The 22,768-nt window shown below is 56.8% G+C and overlaps 2 protein-coding genes across 5 annotated transcripts; both read left to right on the top strand.

Moving 5' to 3' along the window:
- The first annotated feature begins 182 nt into the window (after positions 1–182).
- LOC117007826 (STAM binding protein) lies at positions 183–15,290 on the top strand. 2 transcript variants are annotated; one of them, XM_033081232.2, is made up of 10 exons: positions 183–263; positions 3,238–3,467; positions 8,276–8,351; positions 9,268–9,363; positions 10,012–10,336; positions 11,003–11,127; positions 11,832–11,969; positions 13,357–13,469; positions 14,373–14,472; positions 14,866–15,290. In XM_033081232.2, exons 2-10 carry the CDS (start codon positions 3,253–3,255, stop codon positions 14,920–14,922), a joined length of 1,245 nt encoding a protein of 414 aa, XP_032937123.1. In that variant the 5' UTR covers positions 183–263; positions 3,238–3,252; the 3' UTR covers positions 14,923–15,290. The 2 variants fall into 2 exon arrangements, with proteins under 2 accessions (XP_032937123.1, XP_032937122.1); XM_033081231.2 differs by having other exon boundaries at positions 10,009–10,336.
- Positions 15,291–15,805: 515 nt separating this feature from the next.
- Positions 15,806–22,346, top strand: ACTG2 (actin gamma 2, smooth muscle). Of its 3 annotated transcripts, none has more exons than XM_033081235.1 (9): positions 15,806–15,891; positions 19,581–19,752; positions 19,839–19,967; positions 20,049–20,159; positions 20,702–20,786; positions 20,860–21,021; positions 21,116–21,307; positions 21,813–21,994; positions 22,088–22,346. In XM_033081235.1, the coding sequence occupies exons 2-9, from the start codon at positions 19,627–19,629 to the stop codon at positions 22,229–22,231; spliced, it is 1,131 nt and encodes a 376-aa protein (XP_032937126.1). In that variant the 5' UTR covers positions 15,806–15,891; positions 19,581–19,626; the 3' UTR covers positions 22,232–22,346. The 3 variants fall into 3 exon arrangements, with proteins under 3 accessions (XP_032937126.1, XP_032937125.1, XP_032937124.1); XM_033081234.1 differs by lacking the exon at positions 15,806–15,891 and adding an exon at positions 17,251–18,835; XM_033081233.1 differs by lacking the exon at positions 15,806–15,891 and having other exon boundaries at positions 17,251–19,752.
- The last annotated feature ends 422 nt before the right edge of the window (positions 22,347–22,768 follow it).

Below are 22,768 nucleotides of genomic sequence, written 5' to 3'. Positions count from 1 at the left end.
CCAGGTTTAGGTTTGGGTTCGGGTTTGGGTTTGGGATGAGCGCTGCTTCTCCAACTGGCGCTGCCCCTTTAAGAGCTGCTGCTGTGACGTCACGACGCACAACGTTCCGCTGAGGCAACAGGGCGGAAGTAGGTGGTGTGCTTCTACCTACCCGGATGTTGGGGCGGCTTCTGATTGGCTGTCGGAAGCGAGGGGGGCGGTGCTACGGCGTGAGGGGGAGAACCCGGAAGTGCTGAGGGGCAACCGGCGGCCGCGCTCGCCAGGTCAGGGCTGGGCCGCGGATAGGGGGGCCGTGCGGGATGAGGGGGGGTCCCGGCTCTGCTGCTGGGTCCCTCTGAGCATCGGGGGCGGCTTGAGGCGCCAGAGCCGCGGTGCTGCTGGGGCGTCCCGGCCTCTCCTGGGAGGCTGCGCCGGCAGGGCTCCGATTCGGGGGGCGTCTCGTGTCGAGGCGCGGTCAGGGGGGTCTGGAATCTTCTCTTTAAGGAGAGTGACCCGCTCCGAGTGTTCTGGCTGTGGGATAGTCACTTTAGGAAGGAGAATCCCTTTGCGGGTTGGGTCTGGCTTTGGGAGCCTTCGCCTTGGGGAGGGGGATCTGCTTACGGCTCGGAGATGTTTCCCCTCAGGACAAGGGATCCGGGCAGGCCGCTCTGCCTGGGCCGTCTTTTCTCCTTAGGGCAGAGGAGTTTGTTTTGGGGCTCCCATTTTGGGGGGAACAGGCAATGCAGGAGAGTCTTCCCTGCTCTCCCTTTTAGGGCGAGGTTCTGTGGGACTTGGGGAGGGCTCTGATTTTGTGGAGGGGTCACCCTCTCTCCTGGTGGGCTGGGGAGGGGCTGGAGTTTGGGGGCTGCGGCTTGGGGGGGTTGTGTGGGATTTCGAGGGGAGTTTCAGGTATGAGTGGAGTATGTTCTAGCAGGGGGAAGAGGACTGTGAGATGTGACAGGGATTATTTTGAGGAAGTGGCTCAGAGCTCTGGATTTGGGGAACAGCTGAGCACCCACCTCCAGTGGAGCTGTGGCTGTCACATCCCAAAGGGTTTTGGCACAGGAGCCTCTGAATCTCACAGAAAAAGAGGCTCCCGTGGGGTGTGAGCTGGGAAACATGTCTCTGCCTGCCCTCAGAAAGGGAGTGCTGCTCTGGGGAGCCCCAAGAGGGGCTCCTCTCCTTTCCCTCCCTTAGGGAGGTGCCTCAGTAATTCCTGATACTACATGTGGCAGCTGAGGTGCTCTACTGGCTCCCATCTGGGTGCCCAGAATAATTGTCTTTTTTCAGTTTGCAAACGAAACTGGAGGTGATTTCAGTGAGGAGGTAATATAAAAATGGATTTTTCTTGGAAGGCTTTCAGGAAAGGTGTTCACTAAAGACCACCCCCACAGGGATGAGGATATTTCTACATGTTCTAGGAAATTAGTGCCATTTCACAGGGAGTTGAACCCTTCCCTTGGCTCAGGGAGTTTTACCAAGGAAAAACTACTTCTGTGGAGTAGGAGGAGTCTTGTGGAGGATTTCTGGGTTTGCTGCCTCCACTAGGAATCCAGCAGCTCCTGTCTGTGGTGATTCCCACATGGATCAGGTCGTGGTGCATTCCTGGGGTGACGGGAGTGCCTCCCACAGCACAGGCAGAGAGGGATCTGGGATGATCCTGTTGGGCCAGGATGGATCTGGGATGGAACCTTTTGGGTCAGGATGGAATTGGGATGATCCTGTTGGGTCAAGATGGATCTGGGATGGAGCCTTTTGGGTCAGGATGGAATTGAGATGATCCTGTTGGCACAGGATGATTTTGGGGAATCCCGTTGGGTCAGGATGGTTTAGTTGAGGTGGTGTTGGGGCATGGGTTGGACTCGATGATCTTAAAAGTCTCTTCCAACCTTGTGATTCAGTGATTCCATGATTCTGTGATTCCATTATTTCCATGACTCTGTCACTCTGTGATCCCCTGACTCTGTGATTGCGTGATTTCTGTGACTCTGTGATTCCATGATCCCTGTGACTCTGTGATTCCATGATTTCTATGGCTCTGTGATCCCATGATTCTGTGATTCCGTGATTTCCATGACTCTGTGACTCCACAATCCCATGACTCTGATTCCGTGATCCCGTGACTCTGTGATCCCATGATCCCGTGACTCTGTGATTCCGTGATTTCTGTGACTCTGTGATCCCATGATCCTGTGATTCCCGTGACTCTGTGATCCCATGACCCCATGATCCTGTGACTCCATGATCCCGTGACTCTGTGATCCCATGATCCTATGACTCTGTGATCTCATGATCCCTGTGACTGTGATTCCATGGTTCCATGATTTCCACGATTCTGTGATCCCATGATCCCATTACTCTGTGACTCCATGATCCCCGTGACTCTGTGATTCGTGGTTCCATGATTTCCATGATTCTGTGACTCTGTGATCCCAGGATCCTATGATTCTGTGATCCAATGATCCCCACGACTCTGTGATCCCATGATCGCTGTGACACTGTGATCCCGTGATTTCTATGACTCTGTGATCCCATGATCCTGTGACTGTGATCCCATGTTCCTGTGACTCTGTGATTCCATGATCCCATGACTCTGTGATCCCATGATCCTGTAACTCCATGATCTCATGATCCCATGACGGTGATTCCATGGTTCCATGATTTCCGTGACTTTGTGATCCCATGATCCTGTGACTCTGTGATCCCGTGATCCTGTGACTCCATGATCTCATGATCCCATGACTGTGATTCCATGATTTTTGTGACTCTGTGACTCCATGATTTTTGTGACTCTGTGACTCCATGATCCCGTGACTCTGTGATTCCGTGATTTCTGTGACTGTGATTCTGTGATCCCGTGACTCTGATTCCGTGATCCCATGACTCTGTGATCCCATGATCCCCATGACTCTGTGATCCCATGATCCCCACGATTCTGTGATTCCGTGATTTCTGTGACTCTGTGACTCCATGATCCCATGACTCTGTGATCCCATGATCCTGTGACTCCATGATCTCATGATCCCATGACTGTGATTCCATGATTTCCGTGACTCTGTGACTCCATGATCTCTGTGACTCTGTGATTCCATGATCCTGTGACTCCATGATCTCGTGACTCTGTGATTCCATGATTTCTGTGATTCTGTGATTTATGTGACTCTGTGATCCCATGATCCCCACGAATGTGATTCCGCGGTTCCATTCTCCTGTGACTCCGTTCCCCACACTCCTGATGCCCGTGTCTCGCTCCCGCAGAGCCCCACACGGCCCATGTGTGTCACCATGCCGGGCCCCGGCAGCGCCAGCCTGGCGCCGGAGGAGCGCGTGCGGCGGCTGATCCAGGCGGGGAGCAGCGTGGAGGTGAGCGAGGACATCCCCCCGCGGCGCTACTTCCGCTCGGGCGTGGAGATGCTGCGCATGGCCACGGTCTACTGCGAGGAGGGCAACCTGGAGCACGCCTTCATCCTCTACAACAAGTACATCACGTGAGTGTGGGGGCTGCAGGGGCTCTGGGGACGTCTCAGGGGGCTGCGAGGTCTTGGAGAGATGGGAGAGCTCCACAGCTCTGGGTTCTGGCCAGAGCTCTGCTCCTGACAGATGTGCAGTGTCACAGCTGGTGGGGCTGGCCTGGAGATGGGGGCAGGGTGAGGCACAAAGCCTCAGGTGCAGCTCAGACTGGCCAGGACACGTGGGAAAGGTGTGAGGCACAAAGCCTCAGGTGCAGCTCAGACTGGCCAGGAGATGGGGGCAGGGTGAGGCACAAAGCCTCAGGTGCAGCTCAGACTGGCCAGGACACATGGGAAAGGTGTGAGGCACAAAGCCACAGCTGGTGGGACTGGCCAGGAGATGTGGGAAAGGTGTGAGGCACAAAGCACAGATGCTGCTCAGACTGGCCGGGAAATGTGGGCAAGGTGTGAGGCACAAAGCCTCAGGTGCAGCTCAGACTGATCATGAAATGTGGGCAAGGTGTGAGGCACAAAGCCACAGATGCAGCTCAGACTGGCCAGGAAATGTGGGAAAGGTGTGAGGCACAAAGCCACAGGTGCTGCTCAGACTGACCAGATGTGGGAAAGGTGTGAGGCACAAAGCCACAGATGCAGCTCAGACTGGCCAGGACATGTGGGCAAGGTGTGAGGCACAAAGCCTCAGGTGCAGCTCAGACTGACCGGGAAATGTGGGCAAGGTGTGAGGCACAAAGCCTCAGGTGCTGCTCAGACTGGCCAGGACATGTGGGCAAGGTGAGGCACAAAGCACAGATGTAGCTCAGACTGACCAGGACACATGGGCAAGGTGAGGCACAAAGCCTCAGGTGCAGCTTGCTTGTGAAAGTTTCCAGAATCTGTAATCCCCAAAAAATTTGGTTTGGAGATCATCCAGTCCAGCCTCCTGCCCAGGCAGGGTCACCTGGAGCAGGTGACACAGAGCCAGGTCCTGGTGAGTTTGGAATGTCTCCAGAGAGGGAGACTCCAGCTGTTCCAGGCCTCTGCCACTCTCCATGGAAAGAACTTCTTCCTCAGGATGAGGTTGAACTTTTTGTGGTTTAGTTTATAGCCCTCACTCCTTGTCCTGTCACTGGGCACCAATGGAAGGAGTCTGTGACAGATACTGGTATTATGGGAATGAAACTTCCTTGGAAACCAGGCTAATCTTGTGTCACTCTGTCCCTCTGGAGACTTCTGCCAGCAGCAGAGATATTTTATTGACCTGTAGGTCAAAGTTTGCAGGTGTTTCACCACCTGAGTTGGCCTTGGTTTTTCTCTATCTTGGCTGTGACATCCTAGAGCTGGGCAGGGATCTGTGGTCAGGGATTTTTGTGTCTACCTAAAGGATCGAGGCTGTGTTGTGGTGTCTCTGCTAATCTACCTTCAGGGGAGAAGCCAGTTTTACTCTGAGCTAGTTTTATTCTGAGCCTGTTTTACTCTTTACTCTGGGGCTACTACAGCCTTCTACAACAGGGAGTTCCTCCTTTGGGACCAGGGAGTACTCAGGGATTTATTTTTACACCTCAGCAACAAAACCCAGCCCCCTCAAACACAGCTGTGTGCCTGTGGGTGTTCAAAGGGATGAAAACTCTGATTCCAACAGTGCAGTGTCCTGTTCCTGTAGGGTTTTTTTTTTCCCTAAATCTGTCCCTCCTGCTTCCACCCAGTACCTCTGGTTGTGGTCTGTGCTGTGCCCATTCTCCCCACTCCACCAAAACAGGGCTGGCATCTCCGTGGGCATTTTCCCTCCCTGCCCCCATGTGCAGGGTTGCTGCCCCTTAAACCCAACACATTTTTCTCTGATTAGCTTTCCTCCCCACCTCGCACTTCCTGAGCTTTTATGGGCATGGTGGCGAGGGCCAGGGAGGCTGCAGGGGGAGCTGGGAAGTGTAAAACCTTTGGGAAGGGTTCCAGGAGGGTTACGCAGCTGGGCCCGAAGAAGAAACTTTTTAACTAAACAAATGAACTGCAGGCTGGTTCATTGTAGCAGCCAGAAGTGCTGGGTTGTGTTCCCAGCAGCTTTCAAATCAATCTCCTGGCATTTCTAGCCCAGAGGGTGCAAAAGCTGACCCCTGACCAATGTGAGCTCCTGCCCTGCATTGTCCAAAGATAGGAACTCAGTGCCACTGTCATTTCTTCCAGGGAAGATGGGAAGCTGGAGCTCAAGCAATAGGTTTGATGTTTTCTAGATCCAGAGAGCAGGAGGAGGTACTGGCAATTCAGTGGAGCCTCTCATGGATTTGCTCTGCTCTGCCTTTCCTAGGAGTGGGGCCAGGCTGGGGGAGGTGAGAGTGTTCAACAGGGAGACCTGAGTCCCTTCTGCTGCCTAAAGAGGAGTCATAAAAAAGGGAGAGAGGGACTTTTAGCACAGGCAGAGAGTGTCAGGCCAAGGGAGGATGGTTTTAAACTGCCAGAGGGTAGGGATGAATGGAATATTGGGAAGAAATTCTTCCCTGTGAGGGTGGGGAGGGGCTAGGATGGAATTCCCAGATTTGCTGTGGCTGCCCCTGGATCCCTGGAAGTGTCTCAGGCCAGGCTGGAGCACCTGGGACAGTGGAAGGTGTCCCTGTCGTGGCACTGGATGAGCTTTGAGGTCCTTTCAACCCAAACCATTCCATGATTCCACAATTATCTCCAGGATTTTTAACACATTTCTTGCCACCTTGCAAGTCTTTCCTTGCCTGTGGTTCTGAGCAGCTTCCCCTACCTTGATCTGAGTGGGTGTTTTCCTTGAATCACCAGCAGGAACACTCAGTTTGGTAAAGCCAAACAAGAAGGAAAAAAAGTAACAAGACACGACTTTGAGCCAAAAAAGAAAGAAAAAAATAACAAGACACAACTTTTCTGGAATATTTGGGCTCCCTAATGTGCTTGGATCAGCTCCAGGAACCTGTGGGGGTGTCCCAGGGCCTCCAGAGCCACCAGCTTGGCCAGAGCTGGGCTTAAAAATAGTCCTGGCTGTGGCTGCTGGGTGCCAAACAGCTGCTGCTCTGCTGAGCTCAGGAGCAGGCAGAGGTTTGAACCAGCCCAAAACTCCTGGCCCTGGGAGGTTTTGGTCTTGCCAGGCCTCAGCAGGGCTGTCCATAGGAAACATGAGCTGTTCCAGCCCTTCCTCTGCCCCATCCCAGCCTGCCACTGCAGCTCCTGCCCTGGAGTTTTCCTCTGCCTGCCTGAGCTCTCCTCTCATCCTCCTGCCCATTTTTCCCCCCACTTCCTGACTTGTGGAAAGCCAGCTGTCTCTGTTGGTTTTTCCATCCTGCCCAGGCCAGCATCTGCTCTTAATCCTTCCTAATTAATCCCTTCCATTTTAATCTACAAGCTGCTGGCAGCACTCAGGGCCTTGTTGTGTCTCCTCAGCACAGTGACCTACTTCACACCCCCAGCTGGGGGCAGGGACCTCACTGGGGCTTTGGGAGGGAGCCACAGCCTCTCCAGGGCTCCAGTCTGTGCTGATCCTGCATCCTCACCAGGAGCATTCAGGGAGGCAAAAAGTCCTTCCTTGTCCCTGAGGGCTTGGAGCAGCTGGCTTTGTTTACTGCACACACAGAGGTTTCTTAGAGTTTCTGTGCCCACTGAGTTTTTCCTGCTTGGCTTTACTTGGCTGGTTTGTTCTGCTCTCTGTGGCACAGTTTTTCCCCTTTTCCCCTTTTCCCCTTTTTTCCCTTTTTTCCCTTTTTTTTCCCCTTTTACCCTGTGCCTGGGCAGGAGGCTGAACATCCTTCAGTGGGTGCTGAAGCAGGAAGGAGGGCAGGGATTTGAGGTTATCCCCAAAGCTTTGTGGATGCCCAGAGCCAGCCTGAGAAGGGCCTGGCTAAGCTCACCCTGAGCACTCTGTCACCGCTGGGGACTTGGTCACAGATTAATTCAAGGTGTCTCCAGCCTGGGGAGCATCAGAGGGCTGAGCCAGAGTGAACTGCCCCTTGTTTGTGGGATTTTCTCCTTGTTTTAGTGCTTGTAGAACTCTGTGGAAGGATCTCATTATGACCTTCCAGCACCTGAAGGAGGCTTCTAAAAAAGAGAAGAGGGACTTTTTGACCTGAGCAGTGACAGGACAGAACAGCAGAGCTATAGATTGGATGTTAGAAAGAAATTCTTCCTTGTGAGGGTGAGGAAGCATAGGGTGCCCAGAGCAGCTGGGGCTGCCCCTGGATCCCTGGAAGTGTCCCAGGCCAGGCTGGAGGGGCTGGGAGCAGCCTGGCATGGTGGAAGTGAGTGGGATGGTGCTGAGCTCAGTCTCGATTTCCATCCCCAAAGCCAGGATTCTCCCTCCTGCCTGGAAAACCTGGGGTCCTCAGGCTGCAGAGCCCAAAGGCTCCTGGTGCAGCAGCTGGGGCTGTTGGGAACTTGCTTTTTGCTTTCAGCTCACCTGCAAGTTTTCCCTGGCCAAGGTCTGAAGTAATTTCCCCTCCTGCACAAACTCTCTGTCCCTTCATGCACAAGGACGGGGAGCTCTGAGTCAGCTGAGTTCTTGAGCTTGGATGGAATCCTGGGATGCTCCCAGGTGTGGGCAGGTGCCTGAGCACCTCCCTGAGTCACCTTGGTGCCCTTGATGGTTCAGACCAGGTTATTAATGGTTCTCTTCCAAACAAATGAGTTTATCCCTGAGGATCATCTCCAGAGGCCAGGTGGAAGGAAAACCTGTGTGAGGCTCCCTTGGGATTGAGTGAGATCTGAGTGCCATGCAGAGCTCCAGGGGCTGTTATGGGGTGGAGGGCTCCTGCAGACAGACAGACTGCCCTGAGAGGGAGAACAGGGATCCCCCAAAACACCACTGACTGTCCTGAGCTGCAGCTTCTGTCCTGTTTTTCCAGGCTCTTCATCGAGAAGCTGCCGCAGCACCGCGATTACAAAAGCGCCGTCATTCCTGAGAAGAGGGAGACAGTCAAAGTGAGTGGGGACAGCACCAGGTCTGGAATGGGAATGTGGTCAGGGTCATGGACCTTGGGCTCCCATGGTTCTGGGATGAGTGAGCCACACAAATGCTGAGAAACCTTGGCTTGGCCAGGCAGTTCTGACCCCTTGAAGTTCAGTTCTGGGCCCCCCACTCCAAGAAATCCATTGTGGGGCTGGAGCATGTCCAGGGAAGGGAATGGAGCTGGGGAAGGGTCTGGAGCCCCAGGAACGGCTGAGGGAGCTGGAAAAGGGGCTCAGCCTGGAGAAAAGGAGGCTCAGGAGGGACCTTGTGGCTCTGCACAACTCCCTGACAGGAGGGGACAGCTGGGGGGTCGGGCTCTGCTCCCAGGGAGAAACGGTCTCACATTGTCCCAGGAGAGGCTGAAGTTGGCTACTGGGAAAATTCCTTCCCCAGAAACATTGTCCAGTCCTGGCACCAGCTTCCACCATCCCTGGAAGTGTTTCAAAACACCTGGGGACACAGATTAGTGGTGGACATGGCAGTGCTGGGGGAATGGTTGAACTCAATGATCCTGGAAGTATTTTTGAACCTAAACAATTCCACAGTTCTCCAGGTTATGGTTTGGGGGGTTCTTACCCCGTTGCACTTTCACTGGACTGGCTGTGGTGTCCAGATGATCTCCTGTTGAGCACTGAGGTGTCCTTTCTTCCCTGTTCAACTCCCTGCTTTTTAAAGATTATGTGTGGTTCATGCTGGATGTCCCAAGCAGTGATTTTCCAGGGAATCCTTGGAGGTTCTTCCCAGCCACAAGAAGCTGCATCTCCTCTGCTCAGTGCTGTCCAGAAGAGAAAAGGCTAGCACTGCCTGAGCTCTTGCTCAGTGATTTTGGTGGTGGTTTTTGGACTCTTCGTCTTGTTTCCCAGGCTGATGCTGTGTTTCCTCCCCCAGAAACTGAAGGAAGTAGCCTTTCCCCGAGCCGAAGAGCTCAAGGAGGAGCTGCTAAAGAGGTACGCCAAGGACTATGCTAAGTACAAGGAGCAGGAGGTGAGTGACAGGAGACTGGAGGCCTGTGCTCCCCAGGAGCCCCTCAGCCTCTCAGGGTTTAGAAGCTCCAGGGCTCCCTGGGTGCTTGGGAATGTCCAGTCTGGGTGGCCCCACCTTTTCCCCTGCTGTCACTGTGGGTGACTCTGTCAGAGGTATCCCTGGCTCTTCTCCCCATGCATCCCCAGCCAGCCTGAGCTGGGGCTGCTTGCTTGGGTTGTTCTCTCTGTCCCAACATCACATCCAGGTCTTACAGTCCAGTAACTCAGCATGGACAAGGATCTGGGGTTCTGTGGGCAAAGCAGTCACCTCTGCAGTCTGTTTAGCTCTGGATGAGTGTGACTTTAGAGACAGGAGAGGAGATCAACCTCCCTCCATGGAAGAGGGAGGGTAAAACAGTGGTTTTCCTGCCCTTGGTCCAGCTGACTCTGGATCTGTGCCCTGCACGCTGAAGTTTCCTTCCAGAAAATGCTGTTTGCTGGTGACTTTTTGCAGATCCTTTTGGAATAACCTGGGAATAGCTGGGGGTCTGCAGAGGCTTGGTGTTCTGCCCTGGGCCGGTGTCCCCCTCTCTGCTCCTGTCCCTGGGCATGTTCCTCCTTGGTGCAGGAGGAGGAAGAGTAATTTGCACACACTTTGGCTTTGCAGCAGCAGCTGGAGGAGGAGAAGACTCGGGTAGCCCTGATGAAGCAGCAGCAGGCAGAGCAGGAGCAGTTCCATGCCTTCGAGGAGATGATCCGGCGGCAGGAGCTGGAGAAGGAGCGTCTGAGGATAGCACAGGAATTTGGAAAGCCAGAGCCACAGTCTATGGATGGACCCCTCATCCCTGGAGTGGAAAAACCCCCAACAGATTTAATCCCAAAGGTTCCAGTCTCTCCAGTTCACCCAGCAACTCCATCAGCAGGGACTGTCCCGTCCAAACCTCCTGTTGTGGACAGATCTTTGAAGCCCAGTGCTTTGGGGAGCACAGAGAACAGTTAGTACCTCTTGGAGCATCCCTTCTCCCCTGCTGGGGCTGAGCCAAACATGGCCACTTTCTCTGGGAGCCTCTTGGAATGACCTGATCGTGGCTCCATCCCTCCTGGGTGTTTGCTGTCCTGTGAATGCTCACAGGGCTGGGGGGAGCTGTCTGCTCTTCTGAATGTGCCCTCCCTGCTTTTCCAGCCCAGTCTCTCTGCTGTTCCAGGGTCTGCAGCCTGTTTGCCTTTCCTCCATGCAAGTACTTGCTGGAGATTGGGGTTTAGCTTCTGGCTGGGCTGACTGAATCCTCCTCCTGACCAAATCCCACTAAATACGGTTCCAAAATACTGATCCTGACATGTCCAATGGCTGAGTCTTGCCCAGCAACACATCCTGCTTTAAATAACATTTTCTGAGGGTGTGATTTAATTTTTGCTGACAAAACACTCCTTTTGACCCCCCTGCTAGGGGATCCTCCCCCTCTCCATCTCCCTTCCCTGTTCTGAGAGAGGTGGTGCCTGTCCTTTATCAAGTGTCACAGTGACACATTTCCCTGAGCCTGCCGCTGAAAGGGGACTTGATCTTCCCAGATATTTCTCCATTTGGAGTGGATTTTCTCCATTTCATCCCTTCAGGGACCACTTCTGCAGCATTCCTGACTGTGCTGCCCTCCTCCCCACAGATGCAGGTGTGGATGTCCTTCGCCAGGTCATTGTCCCCAGGGAGCTGTGCCAGAAGTTCCTGCAGCTGGCTGATGCCAACACGGTGCGGGGCGTGGAGACCTGCGGCATCCTCTGCGGGAAGCTGGTAAGGAAACAACTCCAATGGAGACCCCAAAAGTGGCACAGGGACTGTTTGGCACAGTGCTGTGACTTTGGAAGTGGCTCAGGGACTCTGATTTTTGTCCTGGAGTTCTTCAGTGTGGTGTCAGGCTTCTGTGTGAGTGTTAGGGATGATGTGCCTCTCCCTTTCCTTGTTTTTGGGTTAGGGTTTCCCCACCCTGAGTCCCCTTCAGCTTCTTCTCTCCCATTGGTGACATTCCTGGTGGCAGGCAGCTCCAGGCACTTGTCCTTTGGGTGGCCCAGCTGGTGGCCTTCATGCAGGACACTGTTCTCCCCCAGACTTTGCGTGCCCAGGTTTTGTTGGCAGCTCCAGCCCATCTGCCCCGAGTCACTCCCAGAAGTTTGCTTTGAAGCAAAGTTGTTTGATGTAGCAACTTCCTGCAGTCCAGCTGCTTCCAGACACTGGGGATGGTTTAGGAATGAGGCATCAGCCCCTTTTGAGTGGAGAGCTGGGTTTGGGGGGTGTCCAGGACTTCTCTGAGCTCCTGTGGGTGCTCTGCACAGCAGGGAGAATGAAACGGGAAGAAAATCCTGCAACTCCTTTGTCAGTAACTTGGAGCTGCACCTGCAGATGGGTGCTGGATGCATCCATGGGCTTGTTCCAAGGCTTAGGAAATTCCCTCATGTCTGGGGGGTGTTACAGCCTGCTGTGCTGCCACTGCCTTGCAGATGAGGAATGAATTCACCATCACCCACGTCATCGTCCCCAAGCAGCTGGGAGGCCCCGACTCCTGCACCACAGAGAACGAGGAGGAGCTCTTCCTCATCCAGGACCAGCATGGCCTCGTCACCCTGGGCTGGATCCACGTGAGTTCCATTGCCCTGGCACTTCTCTGCCCTCCAGCCCTAAGGGGAGGGGCTGCTGGAGAAGTTACTGGAGGAGATGGCAGGGAATGGGCAGCAGCCTCTGGTTGGGTTTCTTTCTCTGATGGAGAAATCCAGGCCTGGTTAATGTGCATTGTGAAAGGGAGGGAGGAAAGGTTTAGATGAAATATTGGGAAGAAACTCTTCCCTGTGAGGATGGGGTGCCCAGGGAAGCTGTGGCAGCTCCTGGATCCCTGGAAGTGTCCTGGATGGGGCTGGGAGCGCCCTGGGATGGTGGAAGGTGTCCCTGGCATGGCAGGGATGGCACTGGATGGGATTTAAGGTCCCACCCAACCCATTCTGGGATTCTCTGGACGTGGATCTCCAACATGAAGGTCATGTTTCCTCCAGCTAAAAGCCAGCTCTGGTGGTTCTATGTCCTAGAGGGACACATCTCCCACACTGTGTCCCTGTGCTGTGAGCTGTGCCAGCTGCAGGCTCCTCCCCGGCTGCCCCGTGTCCCCACGGAGCCTTTGGCAGTCGGATCCGTGCCAAGCAAAGCTGAGTAATCTCTCGAAAGCAGCAGCTGCCTGAGGGCTTGGGCAGGGAAATGCTGCTGCTCTGAGTGCCTGCTCCAGGGCCACCTCTGCAGGGACAGCCCTGCCACATTCGGGGACCCCTGGAATTCCTCTGCTGGTCTTGGCAAAAAAAAACAAAACCCAAGCAGCAAAAGGAACAAGGGCTCTCTGCAGGAGCTGAGGTGTGAAACATGCTGTGAGCAGGAGCTGGGTGAGGTGGTGCCTGTCAGGGGCTGTGCAGCCCTCCATGGAATGTGATATCCTCCATGGAATGTGATATCCTGGAGAACTGTGGCACTGTGAGATGTGCCAAGCCCCCGGAGCTGCACTTCAGCCCTGCAAGGACGTTGTTGTGGCTTCAAGGTGTGATTGTTCATGGGATGTGGCAGGAATGTAGAGCTCCTTTTGTAACTCCACATGGAAAACAGGAGCACACGTTTTAGGACAATCAAAATAAAGGGCTACAAGAGAGCTGGAAAGGACTTGGGACAAGAGCAGGGAGTATGATAGGACAAGGGGTTAGATGGGATGGAATTCCCAGAGAAGCTGTAGCTGCCCCTGGATACTTGAAAGTGCCCAAGGCCAGCTTGGATGGGATGTGGAGCAACCTGTGACAGTGGGAGGTGTCCCTGCCCCTGGCAGAGGTGGTACTGGATGAGCTTTAACCCAAACCACTCCACAATTCCACCCAAGCTGTGTCCCCTGTGCCCTGCAAGGAGCTGTCTGTCCTCTGCCACAAGGTTCCCTTGGCAGATCCCTTGGGAGGATTTTCCTGGCCTGCTGTAACTGCTGTCCCCATGTCCCTGTTGCAGACCCACCCCACCCAAACAGCCTTCCTGTCCAGTGTGGACCTGCACACCCACTGCTCCTACCAGATGATGCTGCCAGAGTCCATTGCCATCGTGTGCTCTCCCAAATACCAGGAGTGAGTATGGATTGCAGGAGGGAGTGGGGGTGGATTCCAGGAGTGGGGGTGGATTCCAGGAGTGAGGGTGGATTCCAGGAGTGAGTGAGGGTGGATGATTCCAGGAGTGAGGGTGGATTATTTGAGGAGTGAGTGTGGATGATTCCAGGAGTGAGTGTGGGTGATTCCAGGAGTGAGTGTGGGTGATTCCAGGAGTGAGTGAGGGTGGATTCCAGGAGTGAGGGTGGATCATTTGAGGAGTGAGGGTGGATTCCAGGAGTGAGTGAGTGTGGATTATTCCAGGAGTGAGTGAGGGTGGATTCCAGGAGTCAGTGAAGGTGGATTCCAGGAGTGGGTGAGTGTGGCTGATTCCAGGAGTGAGTGAAGGTGATTCTAGGAGTGAGGTTGTATTTTTCGAGGAGTGAGTGTGGATGATTCCAGGAGTGAGTGAGAGTGAATTCTAGGAGTGAGTGTGGATTTTTTGAGGAGTGAGTGTGGATGATTCCAGGAGTGAGTGAGAGTGAATTCTAGGAGTGAGTGTGGATTTTTCGAGGCGTGAGTGTGGATGATTCCAGGAGTGGGTGTGCATTCCAGCAGTGTGGGCTGGGGAGGCTTTTCCCTCTGCCTGGGCTGTCAGCCACACCCTTCCCCTCTCAAATTCCTGGCCTGGGGATGGAATGTCACACATGTGACTGGACAGCTCCTGTGAGCTGTTTCCAGGGGCTGTGTTTGGGCAGGGGTTGCCCAGCCCTGACAGGAGGTTCAGAGCTGGGGAGAAGAGTTTCCCAGGAATTGGAGTGTCCCTCAGCCTCACTCCCTGCTCCTGCTGGAGCTGAATGGCCCCAAACGTGCCCCAGGGGATGTGGCTGGGCCTGCAGAGGCTGCAGAGGCTGGAGCTACAGAGCTGCTGTTCCTCTGCTCCAGGACTGGGTTTTTCAAGCTGACAGAGCATGGGCTGGAGGAGATCTCATCCTGCCGGCAGAAGGGATTCCACCCACACCCCAAAGACCCCCCTCTCTTCACGGTGAGTTCTGTGGGGGCTGTGGGGAGGGGAGTTGCTGTGTTGTGCACTGAATTAAATCCACATTCAGGTGCTGGGCTGGGATCAGGAGGCTCAGCCTGGCAGGGGCTGCTCTCCAATTCCCAGAGTGGAGGTGCAGGAGCTTCCCAGGTTTTCCAGGTGTTGGAGATGTGATGCAGAGCTCCTGGCTGTGGCCCAGGGCTGTTTGAGGGAGGATTTGTGTTTGGGGCCTGCCATGGTCACTGTGAGGGCCAGCAGTTGGGGTGATCCAAGGAGCTGCATCCAAGGGCTGTTCTGGGAAAGCACTGACTGCAGGTTGTGTCAAGAGGTAGAGAAAACTCACCTGAGCTGTGGGAACATCTGAATAACCTCATCCCCTCCTCTCCTCTCTTCCAGACCTGCAATCACGTGTCAATAGTGGAGAGAGACGTGGTGCTGATGGATCTCCGATAAACCTCTTGCCTTGTCCCTTCACAGCAACCACCCACCTCCTTTAGGCCTAGGGAATCACTTTTGTTCTCCTGTAGCAGATGATTTCTACCGTGTAGTGATCCTTCCCCTCCCTCCCAGTCCGTGGTGGAGTTGGATCCCTGCTCTCTGCAGGAGCCCCTGACCCTCAGTGCCTGGTGTGGGGCTGCCAGGGGCTGCAGGTGTGGGGAGAAGCCAGCTGGGAGCTCAGAGACAGAAGCCAACACTAAAGCAGATGTTTAACTCTAATCCAAGCCTTGAACAGCCTCCTGGGGAGGTTCCCCGTGACTTGCTGCAACCCTGAGGTGTGGAAACCTCTTCAAGTGCTTTTGGGACTTGCCCAGTTTAACCCATGCCCTGTTCTGTCCTTTGTTTTGGGTTGCTCCATCTCAGCACAGCTTCCAGGAGCAGATAAATATTTCCTATGGTTTAAAATCGAATCTTGCTGACCCCTCTGACCCCCACAGGAGCTCAGTGCTGCTTCCTGGCACTCATATGTCTGCCTGAGAAGGGAAGAGGGTCCAACCTCCTTTGGGATCCCTTTTTCAGCATTTCAGGGCTGAAGATCCCTGGATGTGGCCCTGCTTTGCATCCCAGGAGTGTTTAGGGATGTCTGGGCACTTCATCCCTTTTCCTGGCTGGGGGATGCCCTGGTGTCACCGTGGAGGAGCTCGGTCTCCTGGCTGCCACTGGGATTTCCAGCAGCTTTGACCATTTCCATCCCACTCCAAGATGGGATTTCCAGCAGCTTTGACTCCCAGATCCCTGATTGTCTCTGCACATCCCAGAGCAGCTGGAAGCCTGTCCTTGCCAAATCCCAGCGCTCCGTGACGTCGCTGTTGTGTGGGACCCTCCTCGAGGCGCTTTAGTCGGGTGCCAAGCCGAGATTTTCCTTCCTCGTGCTCCAGGCTGAGCCCCCACCCTCGGGAGGGAGGGAAGCAGCAGCATTCCAAGGTGGGAGGCAGCTGGGGCGTGCTGCACATCCCCCAGCAGGCTGGGATGGTCGGCACATGGCTGCGGGGAGGGGCAGGGGCCGGAGCTGCCTTCCCACCTGGCATGCAAACATCGCCATGCTCGTGTTGTGTGCTTGTACAGCCAGCAACCCGCGGCTTCCACACATGGATGGCATTATCTGGGCCCGGCCTCCTGTGCCACTCCTTCTCTTTGAGCTCTCTCCGTGGGGTGGGGTCTGGCTCAGGGGGTGGGGGGCATCCGTTTCTTTGGGGATTGCCGCGTTTGCGTGTCAAGTGCTGCTCCCAGCTTTTCGTTTTTGGGAACAGGCTGGCCCCGGGGCATCTCTGGGAACTCATTTTCAGCCCTAATTAATTTAAGCCATGCTCGGGAGGGGGGGGGGTGCAGTTTCCATGTAGGATTGTTCATCCCACAGCTCTGCACAGCTCCTCACCCTGAGGGCTCCCCTGGAGCAGTGTGGGGACACAGAGTGGAAAATCCCATCCTGCAAAGCAGCAATTCCTTCAGGTCTGTGGGGAATATCCCAAGGGATTCATCCCAGCAGCTCTCAGGTGTGAAGTTGGCTCCAGGAGAGGAGCTGGTGGCACATTACCACTTTGGTGTTGTCCCAGGGACTTTTTCACCTTCCTTGAGCAGGGAGTTCCTCAGGTCAGGGCCCAGCACTGCTCCCTGAGCTCACAGATTTTTTTATCCCATTTTTTCACCCCAAGTCCCTGAGTTCTTCACTTTGTGTGTCAGTGAATGTCAAGATCCTGGTACTGCTGCCGTGTCCCACGAACCCACCCTGGCTCTCCAGCTGTGCCAGATGTGACTGTCACACCTTAAAACCACCCCAGATTGGGTTGGATTTGGGAGGAGCTGAACCCGAGCATACACCACACTCTCCAGGAATGATTTATTGGCTGGAACAATCGGGCCATGTGTTTTTGAGGGGGTTCCCACAGGCAGGCAGCAATGCTTATCTCCACCTCACCAAAGAGATGCCCATCCTCAGGAGCATCCCGAGAGCTTCCCGGCCTGACCATTCCCCCGCAGAGGGAGGTGCAGAGGGCTGGGCCGGCGCCGGGAGTTTCGAAAGGCAGCGGCCAAGCAGGGCTCGCCCCCTGCTCGTCCCAGGGCGCTGCTGCCTCGCCCGTGCCGGGGGATGCCTGGCGTTCCTGCGAGCATCCCGGGCCCGCCGGCGGCTCGATTGGCTGCGGGGGCCAAACCTTTCCTTTTTAGGCTGGGCTGCGCTGCTGCCGGCCCTGCTCCAGCCCTGCTGGGCCGGGATGCTCGGGGATCCCCCAGGGATGGGGACACCCAGAGCTGCTCTGTCCCCAGCAGGAGGGATGAGTCCTGGAGTGCTCAGGGGGAGCTGGGGGTGCTGGGACCAGCACAGGGGGCAGGGATGTCTCTGGGGTTTGGGGATGTCTCCCTGCCTTGGTTGGGATGGGATCCTGCCAGTGACAGCTGTGCTGCCTCCACGTGGGGCTCTCCAGCTCCAGCAACCCCCTTTTCCCACCTCCAGTCTGCTGGGTTTGGGGAATCATTTATTTTAAAGGTTTTTTTTTTTCCTCCAAGGCTGTCATATATGGCAGCCTTTCCCCTCGGTGACCTCATGTTTGGCAGGGACCCAGCCCGGCTGGGGTGTGGGGTGACAGCAGGACCCCAGGGCTGGGGGTGTGGGGGGACACTAAAGGCAGGGCCAGGGGACAAATCCAGCTCCTGTGAGCTGTTTCACAGGGAAAGGGAACTGGCAGAGCCATCCCTGGGGAATGTTGGAGCTGTGAATGGACTGGCAGTGTTGGGGGACACCATGTCCCTGTCCTGCCCCATGGGTGACAGCCCAGAGCCTGTTCCCTCTCTCTGGAACCATGGGGGACACCAGGACCTTTGGATCCCTTGCTTGGGGTGGCAGCTCCTTGTCACTGCTCCAGTGCTGGGATGTCCCTGCCTCGGGCACAGCTCGGGATCAGCTGGGCCCCCTGTGCCTCAGTTTCCCTCGAGCCCCTCCAGCTGTGGGGGGTGACTCCAGGGCATCTCTGCTGCCTCCCCTGGGTGCTCCAGGAGACTCCCTGGTGAGGGCCCGTTGTCCTTAAAAAGGCAGCAGGAGTTTGGGAGCTGCTGGTTGGCCTCTGCCAGGGCCAGGGGCCTCTGTGGCTCCGCTCCCACTGCCAAGGTTCGGGCTGTGCTGGGGACAGCACTCACTCTGCCCCTTGAGGGATCATCCCACCTCCAAAATCCTGCCAGGAGGAAGCAGAACAAGGCTCACGCTCAGTGCGGGGCTGGGATTTGGACCTACAGCCCCCGGCCCGGCTCAGGCTGAAGATTTGGGGCACGAGGGGCTTTGGATAGCAAAACCCCAAAAATGGGGGCGGAGAGAGCAAACCGCAGGGAGAGGCATCCCAGAAGTGCTGGATGCCAGGGATGGAGGGGGGAGCCGAGGCCGGGAGGAGCCGATGCACCAACCCCGCGTGGCTCCGGCATCTCAGCCACGCCAAATTCCCCTCCCGGCTCCGGGGTGTCCCCACGGCAGGGCCCCGACAGCCACCTCCACCCCCGTGGGGTTTCTCCACGCGCTCCCCAGGAACTGCAGTCACTTCCACCTCCTTCTTCCCAGCCTGTTGCTTATAAGGACTTGAGTCTCACTTGTTTATCGGAGCGGAGCATAAAAGGAACGGACTCACAACTGGGCCGTTGCCTCCCAAGCATCCCTACCATACATTTTCCTACAATAATTAACTGTGCTGGGTCCTACCACCAGCCCAAGGTCAATTTAATGAAATAAAACACCTTATATGGCCATATGGCCAACACACCATCACTGAGCCTATTTAGGGTCTTTGTTTAGAGCGGATCCGCCTCTGAGGTTCCTGGGGCTCGCTGGTATTTATACCCACGGCACATCGGGGCTCGGTCCCAGAGGAAAGGAGCTCTCGCCTCTGTGGTGAGTACTGCCCTGCCCAGCCCTGCTTCTCTTTTTCCTTGGAGGAGAGCAGGCAGCAAAAGCACCCCGGGGGGGTGGGGGTGGTTTGGGGTGCCTCAGCATTTTTGGGGTTTGATTTGCATTGTCAGCCTCTGCACGACCCCACAGCTGGGGGCCTCTCTGGAGGTGATGAGAGCTGGGCTGAGGCCAAAGCAGGCTGTGCTCTTGCACAAATCCCTGGGATTTGGGTTTTGGGTTTTTTTTTTTTGCTTTTTGGGCTCCTGCAAGGTTTTGCCTGTTTCCTTCTGGATTTGGGAGCTCATCCTCTGGCCCAGGGGGCACCCCCTGGGAAGGGCAATTTTTTGCCCCCTGTTTTTGGGAGTGGATGCAAGGTCAGAGCAGCAAAAGGCTGCTGAGACAGAAGAGGATGAGAGGGCATCACCTGGCACCTCCCTGCCTGTTTCTGGGGGGCACCAGCCGGGCATGGCAGCACCGGAGCTCCCCGGGGAGGAGGAGCAGGGGGCACTGGCACCGATTTTGGCTGGAGAAGGATGGAGGAGCAGCAGCAGCACGGAGCAGCACCCACGGGGAACGAGCATCACCCCCCTCCGGGGTCAGGCTATCCCTGGGCACAGCCCACAGAGGATTTCCAGGGCTGGCCATCCCCGAGGACTCCAACACTTCCAACCCCAAAGCTGGACGCGGTGCTGTGGGATGACCCCTCGTCCCCTGGCCGCTCTTTAACGCCGCTTTTCCCCCTGGGCAGCTTCTCCCCCAGGTCCCCCTGAGCACCAAGCGCTGCCAGCCCCACCATGTGCGAGGAGGAAACCACCGCCCTGGTGTGCGACAACGGCTCCGGCCTCTGCAAGGCCGGCTTTGCCGGTGACGATGCCCCTCGTGCCGTCTTCCCCTCCATCGTGGGGCGGCCCCGGCACCAGGTGGGTACCCAGGGGGGCTGGGGGCAGCCCCTGCCCCGCTCTGATCACCGGGATGTGGCTAACGAGGCCTCTCTTGCCGGCATTAGGGTGTCATGGTGGGCATGGGGCAGAAGGACAGCTACGTGGGCGACGAGGCGCAGAGCAAGAGGGGGATCCTCACGCTCAAGTACCCCATTGAGCACGGCATCATCACCAACTGGGATGACATGGAGAAGGTGAGACCCTGCCAGAGCAGGGAGTGGGTGTCAGCTCTGCCTTCAGTTTGGGGTGAGACCTCAACTCTTTGCCTGCCTTAGATCTGGCACCACTCCTTCTACAACGAGCTGCGTGTGGCCCCCGAGGAGCACCCGACCCTGCTCACCGAGGCACCCCTCAACCCCAAGGCCAACCGGGAGAAGATGACCCAGGTACGGCACTGCAGGACCCCCGTGGATGGGGCTGGACCCTCCAAAACCGCAGGGAGGGCTGGGGGCTTTGGGGGTTTTGTGGGGTGGGTGAGTGTGGGGTGGGGTGCAGGATAAGGGCAGAGATCCCAGTGGGAAGCTCCTGTGCCTGATGGCCCTGGGAGTCCCTCGGCAGCATGTGGACCTGCAGGATTTGCCCCACCGTGCTGTGCATGGCCCCATGTGGCTCTGTGCACTGCAGTGACCCACATTCCTGTGCCACCCTTTGACCCACGTTCCTGAGCCATCCCCTGACTCACATTTCCCCATGACCCACATGTTTCCCAGAGTGGTCAGTGGTCCCTGTCCTCTGTGCCACACACTGCCCCATGTGTCCCTGCAATGCCACCACCCCCACCTGTTTCTGCCTGCACCGCAGCGATCCGTGTGTTTTTCCATGCAGTGCCCTGACCCCAGGAAGGCACAGCCCCCAGGGGATGGGTTGGGTGTGCTGGCGACTCCTGTGCCCTCCCCTAACCCTCTGCCCCTCTGCTGTCCCCTCCCAGATCATGTTTGAAACCTTCAACGTCCCCGCCATGTACGTCGCCATCCAAGCCGTGCTCTCCCTCTACGCCTCCGGCCGCACCACCGGTGAGTAGGGGACCGTGGGTGACAGGGACCAGGCCAGCCTGGAGTGTCCCCCTCACCTTCCCCCCTGTCCCAGGCATCGTCCTGGACTCTGGGGACGGCGTCACCCACAACGTGCCCATCTACGAGGGCTACGCCCTGCCCCACGCCATCATGCGTCTCGACCTGGCCGGCCGCGACCTCACCGACTACCTCATGAAGATCCTCACCGAGAGGGGCTACTCCTTCGTCACCACGGGTACGGGGCAGGGGCGGCGGGCTGGGGCACGGGGACACCACGGTGCCACTATGGTGTCATCAGGCTGAGCCTGTCCTGCCATCGTGTCCCGCAGCCGAGCGGGAAATCGTGCGTGACATCAAGGAAAAGCTGTGCTACGTGGCCCTGGACTTCGAGAACGAGATGGCCACGGCCGCCTCCTCCTCCTCGCTGGAGAAGAGCTACGAGCTGCCCGACGGGCAGGTCATCACCATCGGCAACGAGCGCTTCCGCTGCCCCGAGACCCTGTTCCAGCCCTCCTTCATCGGTGAGCCCACCCCCAATGCCCCCAGACCCTGTCCCAGCCCTCCTTCATCGGTGAGCCCATCCCCAATGCCCCCAGACCCTGTCCCAGCCCTCCTTCATCGGTGAGCCCACCCCCAGTGCCCCCAGACCCTGTCCCAGCCCTCCTTCATCGGTGAGCCCACCCCCAGTGCCCCCAGTGCCCCCAGACCCTGTTCCAGCCCTCCTTCATGGCTGAGCCCACCCCCAACACCCCCAGACCCTGTTCCAGCCCTCCTTCATCGGTGAGCCCACCCCCAACTCTCCCTGGGAGTGGTTGCCCCATCCCCACCAGCAGGCAAACAGAAAAGGCCCTTTGGGGTGGGCCGTGTACCACCTCCCGTGGGTGCCCCATGGAGACGTTTTGGGGCTCCCCAAAGCTCTTTGCACTGCAAATGGTGGCACAGACCCCTGGGTGCCCCTGTGGCTCTTTTGGGGAGCCCTGAGGAGGCACGGGGGCGTTGGGAGGTGACAACCCCCTCCCACCCCAGGCATGGAGTCTGCTGGAATCCACGAGACAACCTACAACTCCATCATGAAGTGCGACATCGACATCCGCAAGGACCTGTACGCCAACAACGTCCTGTCCGGCGGCACCACCATGTACCCGGGCATCGCCGACCGCATGCAGAAGGAGATCACCGCGCTGGCTCCCAGCACCATGAAGATCAAAGTAGGTGCTGGGTGACCAAACTGTAGCCACCAGCACCCCAGACCCCGTCCCGGTGCGGGTTTGGGGCTGGTCCTACAGGCTCTGTCTCCGCAGATCATCGCCCCGCCGGAGCGGAAGTACTCGGTGTGGATCGGCGGCTCCATCCTGGCGTCCCTCTCCACCTTCCAGCAGATGTGGATCAGCAAACCCGAGTACGACGAGGCTGGACCCTCCATCGTCCACCGAAAATGCTTCTAAGCCCCCTCCCTGCCCCATGGGGGACCCCCCGTGCCCAGGCTGGGGTGTCCCGCTCCTCCTCGGACCCCGCTGCTCCTCCCCACCGCCCACTGCGCAATAAAAAGCCTTTTCTCCAGGCTCTGCACCTTTCCTGGGAGATCTGGGGCTGGGAGGGGCTGGGGGGCACTCAGGGTGGTGGGGGTAGGGTGGGGGAGCCCTGACCTCACATTGGTGCCCATGTCCTGCTGACAGCCTTGACTCTGCCTTGATGCCCCCAACTCTGCAATGATGCCCTCCACCCCATATTGGTGACCCCAACCCTGCAATGATGTCCTTCACCCCATGTTGGTGCCCCCAACCCCACAGCGATGCCCTCCACCCCATGTTGGTGTCCCCAACCCCACAGTGATGCCCTCCACCCCATGTTGGTGTCCCCAGTGCTCTGTTGGTGCCCCTGACCCTTCGCTGATACCCCCAGCCATCAACACCCTTGGCCTCACAGTGGTGTCCCCAGCCCCACATTGATGCCACCCTCAGGGGAAGCCTCCAACCCCATTT

Source organism: Catharus ustulatus, chromosome 27 (genome assembly GCF_009819885.2).
Source record: "Catharus ustulatus isolate bCatUst1 chromosome 27, bCatUst1.pri.v2, whole genome shotgun sequence".
In the NCBI taxonomy this organism is placed as follows: domain Eukaryota; kingdom Metazoa; phylum Chordata; class Aves; order Passeriformes; family Turdidae; genus Catharus; species Catharus ustulatus.
The sequence above is the reverse complement of the archived record's forward strand: the minus strand, read 5'-3'. Positions and strand labels throughout refer to the sequence as shown.